The following is a 25,443-nucleotide window of genomic DNA, read 5'->3' as shown; positions in this document are numbered from 1 at the left end:
AAGGTGAACTGTATAATGAACCTTTCACTGAATGGGAATTCTTGTAGGCCCTTACTTCTTTACATGGTATGGCCCCAGCCCCAACGTCTCTCAAGAGCTACTGCCCAATTATCCTGACCAATGTACTTTGTAAACTGCTCGAAGGGATGACAAATTGCTCTGATTATGTCAGGTACTTGAATCTCGGGGCTTTTTGTCCCCGAATCATTATGGCTTCCAGGAAAGACTATCTCCAACAGACCATTTACTCAGGTTGGAAAGAGCAATCCGACTGGCTTTTACTCACCGCCGGCACCTTGTTGCGGTCTTCTTTGATCTACGTAAGGCATATGAGACAGTTTGGTCCCTTCACATTTTAGTTAACCTCCATGACTGGGGCTTTTGCAACCCTCTCCCTATTTTTATATGTGAGTTTTTATCCCAAAAGTTCTTCTGGGTTCGAGTTGGCACTTCACTCAGCACCCCTTGGATCCAGGAGAGTGGTAGCCCACAGGATTCGGAGTTGAGTGTCACACTCTTCCTCATAGGCATCAGTGGTCTTGTGACCTCCTTTGCGCCTCTGGGTATCCCAGTGTTGTATGTCGACGATTTTTGCATCTGGTGCAGCTCCCATTCAATAGCATCGGCTGAGTGCCAGCTCCAAGGCACCATCTGACAGGCCTCTACATGAGCACTCTCCCATGGCTTCCAGTTCTCTCCCTCCAAAATGCAGGTTATGAATTTGTGCTGTTGGTCCACAGTACACTCCAATCCGGAACTTGCCTAGATATTGTTGCATAGACCCATTTATTGGGCCTTATTTTTGATAAAAAGCTGACGTGGTTGCCTCATATTTGCCGCCTGAAGACTGCCTTCTTGCAGAAGCTTAACACACTTGGGGTGCAGATCTTGCTACTGTTCTCCTTCTTTACTGTGCTCTGGTTTTGTGCAGACAAGATTATGGTAGTCAGGTTTATGGCACAGCAGCTCCTTCCACTCTGAAAATACTTTACTCTGTTCACCATTGTGGGATGCTTCTGGCTATTGGTGCCTTTCGTACTACTCCCATCGACAGTCTGCTCCCAGAAGTGGGGAGCCAACTCCTGGTTTCTTACGCAATTGCCACATGCCGATTCCCTGACCATCCCGTCTACCCTCTCCTCTTTGCAAATGGCGGATGTCCCTCCTGATACCCACCTCAGGTGGTATTGCCAGTTGACATATGTCTAACTTCCCTCTGTTGGGATCTTCATCTCAACTTGGTAGAATGTGCCCCGTATACTTCCTCCTGCCCCGCCCTCCCTCTTGGATGGTGCCTGGACCATGGATTAGGACTGACCTATTCCGGGATCCAAAGGTCTCTGTCACCCCTATGGTCTTTCGGCGTGTTGTATGTTCCATTCTTGCAGCGTTCCAGGGTCCTACCATCTTCTACACTGATGGTTCTAAGACAATAGATAAGGCGGGATACACTTTCACATCTCCTATTGGCTTAGGACTTCATTTATTGCTGCGGTCATGTAGTAGTGTGTTCACAGCAGAGTTGCTGGCTATTAACAGGCCACTTTGTTACGCAGGCCTCCCTTGACAGTGTTTTAACATGTATGACTCAGGCTATAGATCGATGCTACTCTCGTCACCCTTTGGTCTCTGCTATCCATGACCTTCTTTCTGCCCTTGGCCATGCCACCTGCTCAGTTGTCTTTCTCTGGGCCCCAAGTCATGTGGGCATCCCAGGGAATGAACTGGCTGACAGTTTGGTGAGAGAAGTAGATACTCTCCCCCCCCCCCCTCCCACCCCCCCCCACCCCCCAACTCCCTTCCATGGTTCCAGCTGCAGAGAATGAGAAAATGTGGATCTTCATCAAATCTATCTGTCTCTGCCCAAAAGTGGAATGATACCTGATGAACTGCTGCCCTCAGTGATAAACTCCACACAGTCAAGACAACTACTGTCTTATGCCATTTATACATTGATCGTACCATGCTCACCTATTGTCTTCTCTTGCGTGATGAGCCACTCCCACAATGTGGATGTGGAGCTGGACTGACAGTATTGCATAGATTGGTGGAATGTGCCCTTCTTTTGGCCCTTCATATTAAGTGTAGTCTTCCAGATTCTTAATCGTTAACGTTAGCAGACAATTCATGGATGGTTGAACCGGTCGTCAGTTTCCTCCATGAAAGTTGTTGTTATTTTCTGATATAGGGTTTTACTTTACTCCTGGAGCAGGGGCAGTGTGGTTGTGGTTGGGGCTCTCTTCATGTTTTCTTGGTCTGGGACCCATGACCACTTCCCCATGCGAAGACCACTCTTTTATCTGTCTGTTTTTCCAGTGTGGTTTCAGTTGCCTGAGACTGCAGTCATGTGTGTGAGTTGGGTTTGCATGTGTGTGTGTGTGTGTGTGTGTGTGTGTGTGTGTGTGTGTGTGTGTGTGTGTGTGTGTGTGTGTGTGTGTTTTAACTTGCTCGTTTTATAGTTTGACCCCTCCAGCTGGATCTGTCTACTTTTAGCAGACCCTCTCTCTTCTGAGAGTACCTTTGGAACTGCAGTACTGATGAACTCACCATTTAGTCCAATAACCCCCCACTGCCACCCCCTTCCCTCAGCTAATCAATCAATTATGTTCTGGATGTTTACACATCGTGCCTCATAATGCTGACACCACCAGAATGTTGTGCACCATGGGAGACATTGCTCACCATACGTCACTCATCGTGCGATAAATTTGTGAAGCATGCTCACTTTCCACACAAAGAAACTGGATAACCACTATTTCTGCTGATTGAGGGGAATCCATCGTGCAGTGAACTGCAGAATTAACTCTCCAGAAATGAGAAAATTGCTGTGAAGCTGTTAACTTCACTAGTGCAACTGGAAATACCACCGTGTTATCTCTAGGTAAACACACACACACACACACACACACACACACACACACACACACTGGGATTATATGTAACATTGCTTCAGTGAAGGTCTTCTTTTCATTTGGGCATATCTTACATTTCTGTGGCTCAATTATGCTAACTGCATTCTAAAACCACTGTTCTGCCTATGTCTCTGTTTCTTGTGTCTAACTTGTCTCTAACAAATTCATGTCACCAATTTTCTTTGTGAAAGGGACAGTGTGTTTGGCAGCATAAATCATAAAATAAGCCATTGACCCCATTTTTTAATAATTCACACAAAAAATTTAGGACTTTGTTCAAAAAATGTAGTACTAGATGACATCCGAAATGGTTACTGGAAGGACTTCCTGATGAAGATGAAGATGATTTCATGGTCAACATTGTGTACAGTAATAGATGGGTTAACACTTTTTCCTATATGGGTCAGTTCATATATCTGGTGTACGCAATCAGGCATTTGTGCCTATGGGATATCAATTTTGGACATCATATTCATCCATATTTCATTGGTCTGTCTTTCAGTGTTGGATGACACTGTTGTAAGATGAGGTGGAATTCTGGAGACGTCCACCTGTCCAAATCGTGAATCAGTGTCTGCAGACTTGTATGAGAAATGCCCCGCCTGATATTAATGTAAAAGAACAATGATTTGTGATACAAATTTCTATGCAATTTCAGTTTCAGTATTGTTCACAGTAGCTGATAATGCTTTAGAATTCAAATTTTGGCATGTTCTTGGACATGTGCCTTCAAATGTGTCATCGTCAAACTGAAAGAGAGAAGAGCAGAGTTTCTGCCATTTTATGTGTAAACAACAAATTTATTTTCTGCAATATTAACTAGTTTTCAAGCCACTGCAGACTCATCATCCAATGGGGTTGTTACAGGAACATTACCTGAACCGTGTGCAGCAAGGCGCTATGGCTGTGTTGCTCACAGAAATAATGGAAATACAGTTATTTTCTCCAGCACCACACCTATAGTGTCTAGCTGCTCATTGTCCAAGTAATGTATCTGTAACACCACCATCTGATGATGAGCATGCAGTGGCTTGAAGGCTGTTCTGGTGTCCAAAATTAAAGCAACAAACTGCTGTTTTCCCTGTCTTGCATCTAATTCATGACATAATTGCACAGACTGTCAACAGATGTCTGTATGATTGTTGATCGGAATGCCATCTTCCATGCAGAACACTCACAACCGCCCCAACGGTGATGCCAGGAAACCTATCAAACGTTGAAGTGTTTACCAGATAGATCTAGATCCACAATTGCTGTGTACACAGGCACAGACAGTGCAGTATGGCACAGAAAAGATGCCTACCAGACTCTCTGCAATAAATGACCGTAGAAAGAAGGGAAGCAGGACAGTCGCAAAGTGATGTAGCCTTATGGCTTAATGTGAATGGTTCTGTTGTTTCTCGAATGTTGCAACACTTTATCCCGAGGTCCAAAGTAGGGCTGATTGAATGTGAAATTAGAAAGAGAGGACTGTTATTTGGCTGTAAGCGCACTATGCTACCGCCTTAGTACTGCACAGCAACTGGCATCTGACCTTGCAGCATCCACTGGATGAGTTGTATTGAAGCAGATGGTGCACAGAAGGCTTCAGCAGAGTGGACTTTATTGTCGGAGACCTGCTGCATGTCTCTCTCTCATGCATCTTCACAGATGGGTACGTCTAGAGTGGAGTCGTCAACATGCCACCTGGACAGTCAAACAGTGGGCCAATGTTCTTTACACAGACGAGTCCCGATTTGGCCTGCAGAGTGATTCTCAATAGATTTGTATCTGGAGGGAACGTGGAACATGATTTCAGGACCCAAACATTGTGGAAAGAGACAGATATAAAGGAAGATCCCTAATGGCACAAGCTAGTATTAGGTTGACCACTTGAACACATCTGGATGCAATTGTATGGGTGAATCAACAAGGTTTAAGTGCTGTCAGGTATTGTAATGAGACTTTGGGACCTCATGCGGTTGTCGCAAGGTGCTGTGGGCCCAGATTTCGTATTACTGGACGATAATGCTCGAGCTGGAAATAATCTGATAAGTCACTTAAGAAAATCTTTTCTAAACACTGCCTGAGCTCCAGCCTTCACTTTCATGTTTGCTTAGGCTCACATCATGTGCCATGATCCTGCAGCAGGTGATTTAGTGGCCATTTGAGCTTGAGGTGCCTAAATGAGAATGAACAAAATCAAATGCAGTTGCTCACTGCATTCGAAGCACCTGCATTGATGTCTTTCAGACTTCCACGGAACAACACGCGCAAAGGAATTCAATTGAGCATAAATTCCAAATGCAGACTTTTACTTATAGATACGGTTTAACAAGCTTTGTAATGACAATTGTTGGTAACTTTCTTTTTTTGTTTTTCAGAGTGCTGTGGAAATGTTTGAATTAGCGTGGAAACTTTCAAAGGATGACAATGAAATGTTGTGGTAAGTCATTTGGTCTTTCCATTTTCCTTTAGTGGTATATTACAGAGTAGAAACTCACATACTTTTGTAGTCCTTGGTGTGTGGTTATAATGAATTGATATGCATTAATACCAGTAAAAGCTCTACAGATGTAGGTGTTCACTGGAAAACCACAATTCAGGATAGGTCACAAATATCAAGAATCCGCAGATAAAGACTTGTTCTTTATTCACAGTAGGAGGTAGGGCAGCATCGGTCGTAAATTTTTAATTTGTTTGTTGCAGATTCATTTGAGCTACTGTGTAGCTATATTCAGTGCATTACACCCAAGTCCTGATGACTTATAAACATAATAGCACATGGTACCACTTGACATACAGATAACAAACATGAGTTGTCCTTTATTCTGTCTTTCGCCATTTATTTGTTAATTATTTAACAGCATTTGGTCATCAGCTTCCACAGGCATAAAAATGTAGAGTGGCATTCAGAACCACTGAAAAGTCAGATGACCATTCATTTTTGGGTGAGTTTCCTGTAGCGAACCTTTTTACGTTTCTAACTAGTTTGTTATGTTTTGGAAGGAATTGCTGAATGCAGTTGGTTACAAAATAGTCATTTTTTAGACAAATGACAGGACATCTAAAACTGTAGTCTAATTAAAATAATTTATTAGAGTTATATGTGTCATATGTCACTCCAGTGTTGCAAAAACACACTCCAGCTGGTCCTCACTTACGGCTGTGTCAAATGAAACTGGCAGCCCTTATGGGCAAAACCCACTGTTGCTAACTTTACCTGGCAGTAGCCTGACGGCCCACAGATAGAGCATGAGGCTCCACTTACAAATGCCATGTGTGCAGAATGCAGAAGGTGTGTACTACTTGAGCATTGTACGAATTGGTGCTTTGTTATTGTTCATTGGCAAGAACAGAAAATTTCCTCGTGTCGTTTAAGATCAGATCGTAGGAATTCAGTTCCACGGTGTGAAGTGTCAACTTAAAACTACTTTTAATTTGTAGTAGTTACTTACACGTTCTTATATTTTGTTAGAAGTCATGTTATTTTATTAGAAGTTCCTTCACATTACCATATGGTAAATGTGGTTTTTGTGAAGTCATGTGTGAAGTATATCAATACACAATTTAAGGTTTAAAATAAGATTATAACTCTTATTGAGTAGGTTATGACAACATTTAAAAATTATAATTCAGTCAGTAATTATGTGAAATACTGAAAATCAAATTTCTGTTGCCGTGGGAAACCTTTAGATGTGCAATTTGGGATTGTGAATTGTCAATTACAAGTCACGTTAATTAGTCAGTGACGTAGTTGCTTTTTACTAACTGGGCCATCCAAGAACTTCCCAGAGCTCCTTGATTATTTAGATCTACCTGTTCTCCTCCCCTCTGATTTGTGCGAACAAAGGAATTATCCAGTGGGCCACAAATCAGTAGATGTGATCTCCATGTACAGAGAGACAAATGATTACAATTTCAGAAAAAATTGGAAGATTTATTCCATAGAAGGAGCTTCACAAATAGAGCAAATCAATAACACATTGGTCCACTTCTGGCCCTTATGCAAGTTGTTATTTGGCTTGCCTTGATTGATAAGCATTTGTTGGATGTCCTCCTGAGGGACATCGTGCGAAATTCTGTCCAGTTGGTGCTTAAGAACGTCAAATTATGATCTTATTGGAGGAGCCTGCCCATAATGCTCCAAATGTTCTCAATTGAGGAGACATCCGGTGACCATGCTGGCTGAGGTAGGGTTTGGCAAGTGTATAGACAAGTATTAAAAACTTTCACCATATGCGGGTGGGCAATATTATACTGAAATGTAAGTGCAGATTTTCTTGCCTTGAAGGGCAACAACTTACCACTGTGCTGTAAGAGTGCCATGGGTGATAACCAAATGGGCCCTGCTGTGAAAAGGAATGGCACTCCGGACCATCACTCCTTGTGGTCGGGCTGTATAGTGGGCGACAGTCAGGTTGGTGTCCCACCACTGTCTGAGGCATCTCCAGACATGTCTTCACTGGTCATTGGCAGCCAGATCCGAGTGAGTTCATCTCTGAAGACAATAGAGTATTTGACTTTTTCCTGGAAATCGTCTTAAATAGCTAATTATGTCATTTTATCCTCATAACATGCTTTTTTCCCTCTTGATTTTCATTATTCTTTTATAAAAACAGATATGAAATTTAAATAATTTGAAAGCCGACTAAAATGCTCTATTTGAGCTGTTTGATGCCTGTAATGTCACTAGCTAGGTTGTTGCTCCTATTTTCATAAAGCTCATTCATAGTGATGTCTAGTTTTGGAGTTTATGTTTCAAAAAATGGGTTGCAAATGGTGTGTAGTACTACATTGTACAAATACATCTGTAAAAACTTATGAAAACTTGTTTTTGCTCTTCCAAAGAATGATAAGAAGTGTAAAATGTGGTTGCACTGTACCAGTAAAATGCCAGTAGTCAACGTACAAGTTCCCTAGTTTGATTAAGAGTGTCTTGCACTCTGAACTTAACATTGATTTACCTCTGAGATATGCTTTCTCACTGTTACAAGGAAGGATAGTGTCATTCTACAAAATTAAACTCTTAGTGAAAGTTGTCATTTTACCCTATTACATGTACATTTTTTAGTAGTTTAGTTGTTAGAGTGGTAGACTGTCAAATTATATGAAATGAGCCGTAGATCACAGATTCAAATACAGCCCAAAAGAATATCTTAACTTATGACTTGGCAGTCCTCTCATTAATGAAACCAAATTAAAATTAAAAAACTTTACCACACTGATAAGAAACAGAGTCTTATTTTGTTTTCCTTGTCATTTACATGCTCTTACATTTGCAGTTGTTGTTCACACACGACACATTCAAAAAGATATTTTCTAGTTAATGTAACCAAGCACTTTTTACTTTATTAGAAACAATATTTCTATCTTTGTACTAGTTAATGTAACCAAGCACTTTTTACTTTATTAGAAACAATATTTTTATCTTTGTACTGTACAGATAGAATCCTTATTGTTTAAAATTTTGAAGTTTCATAATCTTACGAAATAAGTCTACTCCAGATACTGACGTTAGTTTACACCCACAAACATCACAGCCCTTACATTTGTGTTACCTGCGTGTCGTACGTTTTTTCTCTCTTTCTGCATACAAAATCTCATCGTCCTATACCTCGTTGTACTGTGGGACTATGGTGATATCTTCACTACTCACCATGCTTTCCAAAAGAATGAATTGTTTGTATGCAAAGAAAATGCATTTAACTTCAGTTGTCCATTGATCAAACTAAATTAATTTGAAGCTATATTTAATACAGCCCACCATTTAAACAATTGCTACAATGAGTTCTTGCAAACACTATTTTAGTATTTTGTGTAAAAGTTTTAAAAATATATTACCCTTCCAGGACTTGAACTCATGTCCTCTTTACCCACAGTCAAATGTGCTATTCATTGCATCACAGAATGCTTGCTCTGAGCTGTCTCTCTGCCAAGTTTCTTATGTAGAGGAAATCAGCATTGAGAGTCACCAATAATAATTTTATTGTGGTTTGGGTCGTAGTTCATGACTGATAGTCAATGAACTAGTTATAAGATACAGATTCATTTGCAAAAGTTCTACAGTCCCTTAGTTTTGAGTATGTGTAATGTTGTTACAGGTATCAGGGAAAAGAATGTCCATTGCTGCACATAGCGCCACTAAATGGGTGGAGCATAAACACATTAACTTTTGTAAGGTTTCTAATATCAGTGTTCACAAAATTCCTTTCTGATGTTGGTTAAAACTTGGAATTGCGATTTATGTCACTAAATGACTAAGCTGTTTGCAGAAGAAGTACGTAAAAACCTGGCAACTTTGGCTAACACTTCTATGACACACATATAACTTCATCTTACTCCTGGTCTGTGAAGTCGCCAGAGCTTCAGCTAGTAATTTTTGATCATGTGACCAAACTTGATATTTAATGATTTTTAAGGTTTAATTGGATAAAAATAACAGATCTCTTGTGAGAATAGTCACTCTAACTGCTACTTGAATGTTATAATCACTCAGAATAACAACAATCTGAACTATATTTTTAACATAGGAAAATTGCCTATTGTTCTCCAGTCAATCAGACTCCAGACTGAAGAAATGTCTGGAGACGTCCTGGACTGTGGCGGGATATAAAATTGACTGTCATCCGCCATACGCCCAACAACCATAAGTGATATGGAGCTTAGTGACTGCTATGTGCAGTGGGATTAATGGAAGGGGGCATTACTTCGCGCGCGACAGGTCGAGAATTTGGGCTCAGCTGCTCCAGAGAAGCAGAGCAGCCAGGTTTGAATCCTGGTCCGATGCAAATTTTTGACCTTCACCATTGATTTATTTCATTGCACGTAAGTGGCTGAAGTTCTGATTTCTTGTTATATAAATTCATGTTCTTTTAACTGTCGCCATGAAGATAGTTCAGAGTTTTCACTGTAAAGGTGCTGGACGCTGTCCTAGTGATGGTCACAAACATCTAACCGGTATCACTGATACTCATTCTTGCCAAGCTCGCTTAAACCTCTGTTGTAAAGCTCAGGATAACAGTGGATTCAGTTCTGATGACGTTAGTGGAAGTGATGGGTGCAAATTTTGTAGTTGGTGAAACTCCTCAAGAATCTGCCACTGGGAAAGCCAACAAGTAGGAAGGCAATGTGCAAATGGCTATGTCAGCTGTGACCAATGCATAACCAGTCCATTGACATTAGAGACAGTTAGTGAGATAATCCTAAATGCTCGCATGCCATTGTGGAGGACGTTTGTCTTGTGGGGAAATGATCCCCATGTTGGGCTGTCTCCACTGTAAGTTGTGCTATTAATTAATGCTCCGGCTACAAGCATTTGTGATGTTGCTCTTGGTTAAGACAAAATTAACCAATCACATCATTTAGAAGTAGCACAAAATCGGTTTACTTTTGTTTGGCCTGTCATATTTAATCCTATTTACATTATAGAGTTTCTTAGTATCCATGCCCAGCCATTAGGCATAATGACTTTTCTAAATAACTGACATATCAGTTTATCATTCCTAATTACTCGTCCTCTGTGCAATGACCATAAATTTATAAGAAGGCACATTCCTCTGTAAGGGATTCTTAAGCTGCAGCTTGTGTATGTTTTGTATATTTATGAGGTTAACATGAACTATTTCAGCTGAATGTTCCTCATCGTTGATACTGATAATTAAAGGTGTTGGCTGGCTCTCTGCATTGATTTCTGTTGGTTCCACTCCTTGTTCATCATTTCTATTATGGCAGTTGTGTACTGTATTGTGAAATTATTAGTACATTCTCCAGATTCACATCTAGATTACTTTGTAATTGCATCCAAACACCCGCAATGGTCCACAGCATTCTGTTTTTCTAGTCTAAGTTATGTCTACTTTGTTGCTTTTTTTAACCCTATTATGCTTCTGGGCAGATGTTTTATTCTAACTTTGGCCTCTTTGCCATAGGATGGCCCTTCTACTATCTCAACGATCATTTACCCATTTCATTAAAAAGAGACAGTGTCTCTTTCAGGAGAAAAAATTCAGTACTGCTGATAGTCGCATTTAGGGTGAAGAAAACTTTTCGAACTGTAAGTTCATTTCTCAAAGAGGAAGTAGAGGCAAATCACTCAGGTACTAGGATGGGAGGAACTCACCTATTCTAACGATGGGAAGAAAAACTCTGTTGTTCAAATGTGTCATGACAGTACTGGAATTTCACCTTCAGAAGATAATAACTAGCCAGTCATTCTGCCTCCCTGTAATTTTATAGTTTTCTCAAGTGAATTTTCCTTTCATTACTTTATCTACAAAGAGTAGTCTTTATGTAAGCATTACATGTAGGGAGATAGGTCAACACACACACACTGCCATAAAGAAAAATGACCAAAAAAAAGTTAGTCATTGCAAACATGATTTACTGTCAGTTGCAACAATATACAATAGCACATTACAAACTACGCACATTCAGTGACATCAGAAGTCTCCCAAGAATCCACAGTAACGTGACATGATGCTAGATGGCAGTCCTTTCTTGGAGAACAAAGCATGAAGAGAGATGACAGTGTGTGTTGAGCAGCCATTCAGGATGGATGTTACCTGACTTGAACAGCAGTCTTATGTAGAGATTGCAGTTCAACGTGGAAGGAATGTGCGACAATGCCATGAGGAGCTTGTGGAAGTGGTAGGAAATGCTGCTCTAGTGCCCTGAACGTTTGCCCGGTAGGTAGGTGCGTTCAGGGATGGCAGAGGTGCAACGGCCAACCTATACTGATACGGGTGGCCTATCGGTGTGCGTATGGGCTGTACTCGCACCCAGATCACCCAATGCTTGGAGAACAACAAAAAGTGGATGCTGTAGGAATTAACAGTGACATACAGGTACTGAGAAGACACAATCTGCAGGATTTTACACGATGAGCTACACATGCATAAAGTTGCTGCAAAGTGGGTGTGTCATGCACTAAGTGAAGTGGAAAAGTGGACATGTTACGAAATGTGTTGTCCTGCAACACCACCTACAATGGGCTACTCAGAAGAAACATCCTGAATGTGTACATGATGCATTAATTCTTCAGGACAGCATGACAGCTCTTAAGACAATGTGTGTGCAGAATCTGCTCGCACAATGGGTGTGGGAATTACTGGTGCATCTACCATATTCACCAGACATAACACCATGTGGTTATAACTTCATACTAAAACTAATAGAGCCATTGTGTGGAACAGCTTTCAAACTGATAAAGACATTGCTACAGCAGTGATGCGTGAAATCCTACGACATTGCCCAAACAGTGACATAAGAGATCCTACAATTCACTCATGATGAGGCCATGGGTATTAAACTTCTTTCACAGCATTGGCAGTGTGTGATGGATTCATTGGTAGACTATTTTTAGGGACTCTGAGATGTCACAGGTCTGTGTTCCTTCCCTGTACTATTGTGTACATTTACAGTTGACAATGAAACACATTTGAAATGACAAATCTTTTTTCTTGTGCTTTATCTTTATGGTGGTGGTGGTGATGGTGGTGTGTGTGTGTGTGTGTGTGTGTGTGTGTGTGTGTGTGTGTTCATTTGTCTCCTTGCATATGGTGTTTACGTATGAACTAACTGCCCATTTGCTTATTTCAGAATTTTTTTAAACTTACCGTCATTTTCAAGACAAAAAACGGTTGGCGTGACTTTTACAATGATCCTCGTATTTTGTTTGATGTTCCACACTATTATCCACTTATAGAAACAAAGATCGTATTGACAGAATGAAAGCTTTCACAAGCTGATGACATTGCTGCTGGTAAACCAGCAGCAAAGTTCATAACAGTTGTATAGATTTTCAGTTTTGTAATATATTTTTGTCTGTGTCACGTACATCTGTTCTGGATGTTCCTGAATACCTATATTAGGTGCATTTTATGATTTATTTGACTTTTTGTTGCAAGTACTATTTTCTTTCTCGTGTTTTGAGTTATATTATTTTAATGGTACAGATTATCCATGGTCGTTTCTGACACTCTTAAATTTTCTTGTTACTTACTCCTCCCTCATAATAACTGATCTGATCATCAGTGAAATGGCAGATTGTAAACAGTTGCTATTGATCTCTCTTCCCATTTCTGATATTTTATTTTCACTGTGGAGCTTGTGCAAGATGTCTTACGAAGCTTAAGTTTTTGTGCGCCATTTGATCAACTCACTATATTGCTATTAGGGCTTGGGTTAAGTTGCAGACAGGCGCAATTAAGAAACTTTCACTTAAAGCTTTTGGCCACAGCCTTCGTCAAAGAAAGAGAAACACACACCATTTATTCACACAAGCAAGCAACCTCACATACACATGGCCTCAAACTCCTCAGCTTGGGCCCGAATGCATCTATAACATGGGATGGAAGCAGCAATCTTGAGGGGAAAAGGAAGGGATAGCACTGTACAGATGGGGGAGAGAGGAGCACTGTCTTGTGGAGTGTGCAGCAAATAGAATGCCAACTTGCATAGCATCATGTGGTTGTGGGGCAGGGAGGAGGGGAAAATGGAGCAAGAAAGGAGAGGAACACGGAGAGACAGGCGAGAGTGCTGGCTGAGGGTTGCAAACAAAGAAATTGTGAGATGAGCATGGAGAGAAGGGAATGGAAACTGTTGGGTGTAGGGTGTGTGGACAGTATGTTACCTTAAGTTGAGGCTGGGATAATTATGTGAGCAGTGTGTGTCATAAGGATAACTCCCATCTGTGCAGTTCAGAAAAGGTGGTAGTGGAGGGTAGGATCCAGGTGGCTCAGGTAGTGAAGCAGCCATTGAAATCAAGTAAGCCTGTTGTGTTCAGTTGCATGTTGTGCTACAGAGCGATCTACTTTACTCTGGGCCACAGTTTGGCGGTAGTCGTTCATCCTGGTGGATGGCTGGTTGGTGGTCATATCAGTATGAAAAGCTGTGCAGTGATTGCAGCAGAGCTGGTAAATGACATGCCTGCTTTCACAGGTGGCCCAACCCTTGATGCGATAGGATAAACCTGTGGCAGGACTGGAATAGGAAGTGTTGAGTGGTCAGATTGGGCAGGTCTTGCACCTGGTTTTTCACAGGGATAAGATCCTTGTAGAAAGAGGTTGCAATTTGGGGTGGTGTTTAGATGGACTTGGATGTTGTGGCGGTTGGATAGGCAATGGAACACCACTCTAGGGGGAGGTGGGAAGGATCTCAGGTAGCATGTCCCTCATTACAGGGCATAATGATAAGTGATCAAAGCCCTGGCAAAGGATGCGATTCAATTGTTTCAGTGTGGACCAGTTTTGGGTAATGAAGGGGGCTCTCTGTTGTGGCTGGTTCTTGAGGATGGTGGGAGAATTGGGGGGTGTGAGAGGAAATGGCATGGGACATCGCTTGCAGACTAGGTCTGGGGTAGAACCTATTCGTGAAGACCTTGATGAGACCATCAGCATACTGGGCAAGGAAGAGAGTTTGTACTTGTCACTGCAAATGTGCTGTTTCCGGGTGACCAAGTTGTATGCAACAGATTTTTTGGTGTGAAAGGAATTACAGCTGTTGAAATGCAGGTATTATTGATGGATGGTGAGTTTAATGTGGACGGAGGTGTGGATGGAGTCATCAGAGGAGAGTAGGTCAACATCAAGGAAGGTGGCATGCTGGGTTGAAGAGAATCAGGTGAAGCAGATTGGAGGGAAGGTGTTAGGGTTGTGAAGGAATGAAGAAAGGGTTCTTCGTCCTGAGTTGGAGTTTGTGTGGGACTTTTGTGTTGGGATCACTCTGGCAGAGTTAGTAGATAGAGGAACGAATTGCAGATTATGAGTTGCAGTGACTACCTGGCAGAAGGCCTCCACCCATTATCTGACTACTCCACCATCTCCACCCCTTTACCTCCTGCATCACTGATCACTGTTGACACCATCTCCCGAAACACCTACATCTCTCATGTTCAGACCTTCCTAGCCCCGCAAAATGCCAAACTCCTAGTCTGGTTCAGTTTCATTGATGACACCTTCATGATTTGGATTCAGGGCAAGACACACTATCTTAATTTCTTCACAACCTCCCACCTGCTTCACCTAGTCCTCTATAACCCAGTGTGGCACCTTCCTAGATACTGACCGACCCCTCTCTGATGGCTGCATCCGCACTTCTGTCAACATTAAGGCCCCCAACCACCAACGATACCTGCATTTTGACAGCTGTCATCACTTTCACACCAAAAAAGCCCTCCCATAGATTGCGGCCCCCCGGGTATGGTGCATCTACAGTGACAAGAACTCTCTTGCTCAGTATGCTGAAGGTCTTACCAAGGCCTTCACAGAGAGGCACTGGCTCCCAGATGTAGTCGGCAAACAGATATCCCGTGCCATTTCCCCTCACATCCTCCATTCCTAACATGTGACACAAAAGTACTGCCTTCTGTGTTATTTGCCACCTTTACACAATTCTGTTGCTCACCAGATGATAACTGGTTATGTGATGGTGCTGGAACCCACACATTCTAGCCAGTTATTGAACAGATTAGATTTAGAGCATCAGCTGTAGTCTATCGTAATGTACATTGGGCAACCAAAACATGCTAACCAATGCACAACAAACACCTTTGCTATCGTTTCTGCTGATACTTCTGTGACTGGTAAGGCCTCCGCCCATCTTGTAAATCTGTCTACTGCCATGGGCAAATGTCTGTAATTCTCTGAGGGTGGAAGTGGACCCACTGAGTTGAGGTGTACTCGAGTGAACCTTGCTGGTGATCCTGCAAAACCTCTGACCTCTGCATGAATGCGTTGCCTCACTTTGCAATTCTGACATTGAAGACATCAGTGAACTCAATTCCTGGCATACTTTTTAATTGATGGGCATCACAAACTGTGGGGTTAGCAACTTGATAGTGGTGTTTGCCACTGGGTGTAATAGGCTGTGGACAGTGTCAAATGCCACTTCGCGGAATTGCTGCCTATGTAGAGCAGTGGGCTTTGTCATGAGGTGTTGCACCATATCTTGACCTTGCTTCCTGGTATGTCTATTTGCTCCATTTGCAATCCTGTCTCACAAATCGTGCTGCTCTTAATCAGACACTTGTGCTGTGGTGAGGTTTTTGTAATATAAGATTCTGACTAAACTGCATACCCAGGAAAAATAATCGGTGTGTAGTGTCGGGGAAGCCTGCATACTCAGTTTGCTAGACAAACAATCAAACAAGTCATATTAATGAGTTTTATTACAAAAAGAAAATTACAGTACTTAACTTTGGCAATCACACAGATGCGTCGCAAGCAGAGGGTGACATACAAAGTAATCTTCTTCAGTATACACAATATCAAGTCCATGCTACATAAAGAATACAAGCGAAGTGACTAACGTTGACACTGCTATTGATGAAACTGCTATCGCAATGGGGCATCATCAGTCGGTCACGATACTTATATCGTCTTCACATAGGGGCCGCTGCTGTCGAGTTGTCATCCTGGAGGGAGGTATGATCAGCATGTGATTGCCTGACTTCTTCTCATGGCCTACTCTCCCTGTCATTCCTGACTGGCGTGCCGGTGATTGACTTTACAACATAACGCCATGACTATGTTCTCTGTGCCTCTAATATGTCATATGTCGATGGTGAACTGACTGATGAACTCTATGTGCCAGAATTGTCATGATGAATATTTATTGCCTATGTTGCTGAAGGCCAGTATGATGGCTTTATGCTACATGAAAATTGTCGCTGGCCAGGCTTCAGTGTAAGGGCAAAAATGTCTCTCACTCTCATATATCACTAACAACTTATCGCAGGCATTCCATTTTGTCCGTCTGCCCTGTAGCTTTCTCAGAAGAAGAACCTCAGAGGCTGTCAGTGTCCATTAACTTCCTATTGTAGTGCTACTCCAGTCACAATCTGGTTGGCAACAACATCCAAAAGTGTAGATAGGGCAAGGTGGGCAAGCAACACTGCATCTACGAGGCTGTTTTGTAATTGGCTGAAAGCATTGCTCGTTTCCGGGCTCCATAATATAAGAATGCGCTTGGTGCTCTTAGCTCACAAGCACATCCATTAGTGGTGCCCAAGTGGCAGCTGTTACCGGCGACAGACAGCGGTAAATGTGTACCATATCTAAAAACTGTCAAGTTGCTTATAGTCCATTGGCTTTGCTTTAGTCCATTGTCTATGACAGACTACAACATGACTTTCTTTTCAAGCGAATGTTGGATCCCACCAGCTGAAACTTTATGACCTAAGAAAGCTACCTCACTTTCAGGCATGACACACGTGTCTTCATTTAATACCATGCCATAACAACACAACCACTGGTGTACTTCATGTATGTGTGTCATTAACTTGTGTGTCAGCTGAGAATATTAATATATCATGTAGATATGTGAATAATAATGGAAAGCCTTTTACTACTTTGTCATAGAATCTCTGCCAGGCCTGAGCTGCATTTTAAGACCAAATGACATAAACAAAAACTCAAAACAGGCCAAAAGGTGTAATCACTGCTGTCTTTGCCATCTCAGTATGCACTACTGGGATCTGGTTGTAAGCTTTCTGACAATCTAACACTGAGAAAACTTTTGTGCCCGCCACAGCGTGGGCAAATTCTTGGATATTAAGTATTGGGTGTTTATTTGGAACCGTTCTAGCATTCAGTAATCTATGCATGGGCGCCACGTGCTTTCGTCCTTGAGCACCAGGTGTAACAGGGATGCCCAAGGATTATTTGACCTTGGTGCCTAATTCAGACTGCCGTAGTCATTTGGATACCCACATGGCATCATGCAATTTATAGCTCAGGGACCGACTGTGCTGTAATGGCTGTAGGTTGTATTTACGCGGCAATCATGTCCTCTTATCGAAGTCTGACCATAACTCCGAGATCTGTAACTACATGGCAACCTTTCCAACCATGGTCTGTAACTCTTGGGGTTCCTCAGCGATGTTTGATGATTGACACAATTTAGCCCATATTTATCTAGGAACTCCATTGCATGTTTCTTGCATTCTGCTGTGACATGTAGTTGTCATTGCTACGAATGCCACAGCAGGAGATTCCAATGTGGCATATGCGCTATCAGCTGCTTGGAGTAACTTAGATAATGATTGTCACTCATTATTATTAATGTCAACTGCACTTGTGGCAGAAGCTGTTAGTTGGTGGATTCGTTATGCTAACATCCACCATCATGCGCAAATGCCTCTAAAACTCCTCTGGATTTCTGTCCCCGTATTTCTCACGCTAAAGGTCTTGCGGAAGCCTCCGCTCCTGTAACTTCATGCAGCATGTGATTAACGGTCTTCAGTGCGCGGTATGCTTGTTGGTGAGGTGGGTGTAGAATTTCATCGGAAGCTATTGTTGTTGCTCTCTAGTCCAAGTTGCTAATTGCCAATATAAATTTTTAATGGTCTTCTGTGACCTGTTGTTGTGTAAAAATGTTCTCTAAGATCGCAAACTGTATGTCCGATTGTGTGAGAGTAAATGGTGGTACTTAAAATTGTAGACGCAACACAGTTGACGCTAACGAACCATTGAGGGTGTACTCTTGCAAAGTTGCTGTGACTGTTGGAGCTTGTGGTCTCATTGTGCCTATCTTGCTGTCTCAGTGTCAAAAGTTCTACAACTTCAATCTCTTGTTGCAGCTGCCAGATCTTGTCACCAGTGGTTTGTAAAAAAACAATTTGCACCTCCTATGTTTAATGGATGTAATGCAAGGAATGTTTTTGTGACTTAAACTGTATGAATTTTTGGGGTCACGAATTACGTAGACCAGAAATGAAAACCACATATGTTTCACATTTATTTTCTCAATCACAATCAGAAGTAACAGTTATAAATCAGCAAAGAATAAAAGTGTTACTCCAAAACCCACAACACTTGCAAGGAGTAAATGGCGCACTTCACTGATCTATTTCTGTTCTCAAAGTTTTGAGGATTTTTCTGTAATGTTTGTGTTGCTTGCTAGTAGGAGCTCCAGGTTTGTTCATGTCTTCGGCATACATGAGAGCACAACAGTCGTTGCTGTTATATCATTATTCTCCAGCATAAGTATGCTGGCCCATGGTCCCATGATATGAGTCAAGAGTTCCACTTGTTCCCCTCCTCCAACTTAACATCAGTTATTTCATGCTATACATAAATAATGACAGTCAAAGTAGGTTAATAATGGTAAGAGTAGCCAACAGAAATGCACAACAACTGTAACAGGAGGCCTAGATTAGGAAAACAAGAGTTTTCTCATAATGAGAGGAAAAGAAAAGAGATTTTTGCCTGTCCTTTCTCCTCATATGGAGTGGTTCTTGTTGGTGTGAGTTGTGGGTGACCAACCCATATTGCTGCCCTCTCCTGTCCACTATCCCGTCAGCGATTTTCTTTTGTACCCTTTGAAGAATGAACATCTGATTCATGTAAATAGTGTTACTGTTATCTGTTTTGTTGGCTGTCATCAAAGTTTTGCCTCCTGTAGGTAATTGCCAACTAGTCCATGGGTCAGTTTGTGAAGTTGATATTTTTCTGAGTGAAATTTTCTTTAATATACAGCTATTTGTGGTCAGTAGCAGTAAGAAACACAAGCCTGCAGTTCCTTGTGTGTTCAAAATGTGGAGAGTTATAAATGACATCAAACTTTTACTTGTATGACTGATCACTGTTAAAAAATCTAATAAATGCATCAAAATTGATTATTCCTTTAAAGAAAGTTACTTGATTTGAGAAAAAAACACATCATTTACTGTTAGCTTTCCAAAAAGAATGAAACAAAAATAAAAAATAAAGATTATATCCATATGCTATAATTAATGCAACTTTCAATTTTTGTAGGTGGTGCATTGTTGGTGTGACAGAACAGCTGCTTATGGGTAAAATTGAAAATCAGCAATATGTATTGGAGACAGGAAATCTGCAAAATCATGTTGCCAGGCTGAGTCAGCACCAAAATATGCCAGATGATGATTTTGGTAATGATGAGATCCAAAGGCTTTGTCCAAAACTGAAAATCACATACACCAAAGAGTATCCTTTTTGATGTTGTTTAAAATAATCATAACTTACTCACTGAAAACTAGAGCAAATAGAACAGGAGTGTCACAAATTCGATCTCTCATTCACACACACACACACACACACACACACACACACACACACACACACACACTAAAAACCCTCAAAGTAGGAATAAAAAAATTTCCAAATTTGATACTTACTACCCAATTTTTATTGTTTTAATACAGCCCTATGCAGTCATATTGCTTCTTATGTTACTTCACGTGATGGGTGGACTGCATTCTACTGCTTGAATTTATAAATACAAATTGCTAAAACTAGCTTTAAGTCCGAAAGGGCAATAGACAAATCAGAGGTAAGGAATAGTAATAACTACATTATAAGCATAAATGCAACAAAAATTGGCTGCAATCAAGGAAAATATAAGGATTAGCCAGTGTCAAAGGGCTGCTAGGTAACCTAAAAAATAGGGGAATGTCAAAGAGAGTAGGAGAGTAAATAATTAATGTTTCCTCATTTATTTTTGAGAAAGTCTCCTTAGTTGAGACATAAATCCTAACCACAAGATTAGCAGCTCATGCAAAATATTAATGACATTCTTCCCACACATTACTCATCAACTGAACAGGGAAGAGGAAAAATGTTCGTGTTACCAGGAAGTACCCTATTCCACATACTGTAAAGTGACTTGCAAAATATTGATTTAAATGTTGATGAATTTTGATTGTTTAAGCTTAATGCAAACATTACTTTAAAAAAATATGGGGATTGGACTCTCATATGGTGAAAAATAATTTTCCTAAAAAAGTTTCGTATACTACTGAACACATCATATAGGTTTATAGAAAAGCAAACAGTTCCGGAAAACTGTAATATAGCAGGCAGATGACACTAGAAACATTATGTAAGTGGTAAATTTAATATTTTTTCATGGCTCAGTCTGCAAGCAACAAATGAATAAATGATGGATAAATTTATGCCAGACTTAACAATGAAGTAATATACATTTCATTTTGGCAGCTGTTTGTACTTTTCCGTGCAGACTTTATTACATGACTTTCGTGAAAAGAATAGGTGGAATATTTGGAGGAGGAAATGGATATGCGGAAGTTTAATTAGCAGTAGTGAAAGTAAATAGAAAGACTTTTGGTGAATTGACTATTAGGCTATAACAATAGTATTGGTGAATGCTGTAACAAATGTTGACATTGTTCTGAATGGAAAAATGGATAATACAGTGAGTTAATATGAGCTCAACAGTACTGACACTATTATTTCCACTAAAAAATGCTAACAACAACAAGAACAACATCCTATGAGTTTATGTGTAAGTCACATCGTGATTCGTATAAAATAACGAGGAAATTTGGGAAATGGTAAAAATAATTGAGACTGTTTCATAGATACTTAGTAGTCTAGCATGAGTGGATTGCTATAGAATGGGATGAGGGGCATAAGGAAGACATATTTATTGACAAATACAACTTTGGTGGAAGCAATAGGAAAGAAGGGAGTTGTTTAGAGGTCTGTGATAGGTTTCAGCTTCATTCTGAACACTCTCACGGTAGAAAAAACGTACTTGAAACAAATTGAGATACTTTGAAAAGTACCATCTGGATTACCCCTAATATTTAAACGAGTGATGCTGAACCAGATATGATTATGGAATCATTTCATAACCTAGACTTGGTAAGGTGCCCTTGAAAGATGTAGAAGAGGGGAACATATGAGGAACTGAAATATTGCTGAATTAAGACAATGAGACAGTGTGAAAACTCTCCACTAGTGATCATTTTGGCAAATAAACTTGTAAAAGAAGGAATTTTAAGCATTTTAAATGTGGCTCCGTAGAAGGATTTTAAAAATAAAGTGAAACAGTGGAAAGTCCAGGATGAAATAACAGTATGGGAAGGGTTGATAGCTGCTCCCCACATATGGGAGATACTGAGTCGCAGACTGGCACAACACGAAAGAATGCTAGAAATATCTTTTGCTTTCAGACAAAGTTCTGCTTCAGAAGAAGAAATTTATCTGTAAACTAAAAATATTACTTGTGCCCTTTTTCATAGTGCCCATCGGTGACTCAGTGCCTCTTTTTTGTAGTGAGTAGCTGTCTATCATTTTCATATTGTAGTTGTTAGATTAAGTACTATAAATAATACAGAATGCAAGAAGTTTGTTGAAAATCTGCACTAAAGTGCGAAATATTGGCAAATTTGCTGTCTTATTCAGTGACAAGAACCAGTTTGAGTCTCAGACTACTGTTTGGACTATATTACAGTATTGAAAATTGTTTTACTGACAGAACTACCAACTTTACTAACACACTTTATGGGCTATAAGATGCACTTTTTTCTTCAAAACATTGCCTCCACAGTTTAGATGTGTCTTACACTTGAAATTAATGTAAATATATCCAGTGTTTGATTTAAAATTTGCACCAGTCTTGAAAATGGCCATATATTTGATGCCACAGGAAACCTATCTATCTGCAACATTGGATTCAACTGGCGGCAGCAGTGCACCGATGTGACAAACATGAGTTGCAGGGATTTACAAGCTTGCTAATGCTGTCTCCCTTCCATTCCACCATCACAAAACCCAACACTGTCCAGCTTGTAAAGTGTCATTGCAGTCTACAGTGCCAGTGAGCCAGAATTGAAAATGATTTGTGTTATCAGTAACATTACAGTATTTTTGTTAGTAGTAGTTTTGTAATGGAAAAAATAAAAGATATTCATATGATGTGAACTATAAATTGAAAGTAACAGCATATGCAGAAGAACAGGGAAATAGAGCTGATGAGCGACATTTCGGTACTTCACCAACAGAAAAAATACCATTCGCGATTGGCGGGCTAGTAGAGAAGATCTGTGAAGAGAGAGAAAGAGAGAGAGAGAGAGAGAGAGAGAGAGAGAGAGAGAGAGAGAGAGAGAGAGAGAGAGAGAGACTAGATATGCAAATAGAGGATTGAAAAAACTAGAACATGGCGTATTGAAATGAATTCAAGGACACTGTCAAAATGGCATTGAAATTAATACAAAAATGATTCAAATACACACTCAAACAATGGAAAATCCAGGATGGAATATGACAATGTCAAATACACACTCATAACCTAGCGCTACAATGGAGATTAACAGACGTTAAAAGTGAAGTTGTTTGGTGCTAAAGATTTATGAAGCATCATGGACTTAGCATGTGAACCAAAACCAAAATAGCTCAGAAAATGCCACAAGATTATATAGAGAAAATATTATCCTTCCATTGTATTATTATTCAACATTGAAAGAAAATCAGTGTGGAACTAAGCAAAATAGCAAATTTGGATGAAACTCCTTGAAATTTGATGTCTGAGTAACAGAACTGTTGCCATGAAAGGTGCTAAAACTGTAAATATAAAAGCAAGTGCACATGAAAAAATGCACTACACTTTTGTCCTTGTATGTTGTGCTAACAGTACTAAACTTAACCCAATGATCATTTTCAAGTGCAATACAATGCCAAAATCTACTGAAATACTGCCAAGTTGTGTTTTTCATGTACATGATGAAGGATGAATGGACAAGGCTGGTATGAAATTATGGATTAACAGAGTGTGGGAGAAGAAGGAAATGTGCTTTGTTGAAGCACTGTTAGCTGAAAGAGAAATTGAGACAGGGAAATACAGAGCTTGCTGTAATTCTAGGAGGATTTACTTCTCAATTGCAACCTCTTGATGTCTCAATTAATAAACCATGTAAAGTGTTTATGAGAGAGGAATGAAACAAATGGATGATGGATGAAACCCAACATGAATTCACACCGAAGAGAGCTCTAAAATGACCTACAGTCAAACAAGTGTGTCTTTTGATAAACCGGTTGTGGTCTAGAGTGAGACAAGACTTTATTGTTAAATCTTTCATAAATAACACTCTCGATGGCAGTGAAGACCACCTTATGTATGAAGAGGACAACGATGGCGAGGAAGAGGAAGAAGTACAAGGAGAAGAAGAAAGTTTTAAAAATTTTTGCATAAAAATTAAGATGTGCCTTATAGTTTGTAAACTGTGGTATTCCATCAAATTGACAAAATATATGCACTGTGTACAAATATTATGTAAAAGAAATCAAAGAATGAAGGAAATTAATCTTGATCATGATTAAATAGAAAGTCAATAAATACAGTAAAGCCTCACTTTTATGTCCCTGCATTTTACATTTTCCCACGTCTTACATTCATTTTTGTTGAAACAAATACTAACAGAGATTTTTAGGGGCTGGCCAGTACTTACCTCAGCTCAGTACAGCCGATAGATACACATAAAACAGAACTGAAAATTTACATTCCTAGCTTTCGGAACTTTGTTCCTTCATCAGGGAGGAGAGAGGGGAAAAAAGGGAAGAAGGGAAAGTGGATTCAGTTACTCACAACCCAGGTTATGAAGCAACAGGGAAAGGTAAACAGGGAGGGTAGCAAGGATGGAGGCATGGTTGTCAGAGGGAAGCCAAAGATACTCTACTGTAAGTACTGTGCCAGCTTCAAACCAAAGAGGATGCATACAGAAGTAAAGAGGTATATAGTATAAAGATAAACACAACTATGTAGGATGAAAAGATGCGTGAATGGCTAAAGAGGAAAGGGAAAGAGGAGAAGACTGAAGAGTGAATGGGAGTGAGGTTGTTTAACGTAGGTTCAGTCCAGGGGGATGGCGGGATGAAAGGATGTGTTGGAGTGCAAGTTCCCATCTCCGCAGTTCAGAGGGACTGGTGTTGGGTGGGAGAAGCCAAATGGCACATACGGTGTAGCAGGTTCCTAGGTCCCTAGAATTATGCTGGAGGGCATGCTCCGCTACTGGGTATTGGGCATCTCCTAGGCGGACAGTTTGTCTCTGTCCGTTCATGCGCTCAGCCAGTTTGGTTGTTGTCATGCCGATGTAAAAGGCTGTGCAGTGCAGGCATGTCAGTTGATAAATGACATGTGTTGTTTCACACGTAGCCCTGCCTTGAATTGTGTATGTTTTACCAGTAGCGGGGCTGGAGTAGGTGGTTGTGGGGGGATGCATGGGGCAGGTTTTGCAGCGGGGTCGGTTACAGGGGTAGGAACCGCTGGGTAGAGAAGGTAGTCTGGGAATATTGTAGGGTTTAACAAGGATGTTACGGAGGTTAGGGGGGCGACAAAAGGCAACTCTGGGTGGTGTGGGGAGGGGAGAATTTTGTCAAGGGATGATCTCATTTCAGGGGTTGACTTGAGAAAGTCATATCCCTGGCGGAGTAATTTGTTGATGTTTTCGAGGCCAGGATAATATTGGGTGACAAGGGGGATGCTTCTGTGTGGTCTGGGGGTAGGAACATTGTCGTTGGACGGGGAGGAATGTATTGCTCGGGAAATCTGTTTGTGGACAAGGTCTGCAGGATAGTTGCGGGAGAGGAAAGCACTGGTCAGGTTATTGGTGTAGTTGTTGAGGGATTCGTCACTGGAGCAGATACATTTGCCACGAATACCTAGGCTGTAGGGAAGGGTGCGTTTGATGTGGAAAGGATGGCAGCTATCAAAGTGAAGGTACTGTTGTTTGTTTGTGGGTTTGATATGGACAGAGGTGTGGATGTGAGCTTCAACAAGATGAAGGTCA

General features: G+C 40.8%; 1 protein-coding gene across 1 annotated transcript in view; it reads left to right on the top strand.

The window, feature by feature from the left end:
* LOC124711459 (cell division control protein 45 homolog) overlaps positions 1-25,443 on the top strand; it is a 143,661-nt gene that overhangs the window by 44,639 nt on the left and 73,579 nt on the right. Inside the window, exons 6-7 of the mRNA XM_047241553.1 lie at positions 5,276-5,337; positions 19,649-19,840. Of these exons, the coding sequence (XP_047097509.1) occupies positions 5,276-5,337; positions 19,649-19,840 (254 nt within the window). The remainder of the gene's footprint in view (positions 1-5,275; positions 5,338-19,648; positions 19,841-25,443) is intronic.

This window comes from Schistocerca piceifrons, chromosome 8 (genome assembly GCF_021461385.2).
Source record: "Schistocerca piceifrons isolate TAMUIC-IGC-003096 chromosome 8, iqSchPice1.1, whole genome shotgun sequence".
Classification (NCBI taxonomy): domain Eukaryota; kingdom Metazoa; phylum Arthropoda; class Insecta; order Orthoptera; family Acrididae; genus Schistocerca; species Schistocerca piceifrons.
The sequence above is the reverse complement of the archived record's forward strand: the minus strand, read 5'-3'. Positions and strand labels throughout refer to the sequence as shown.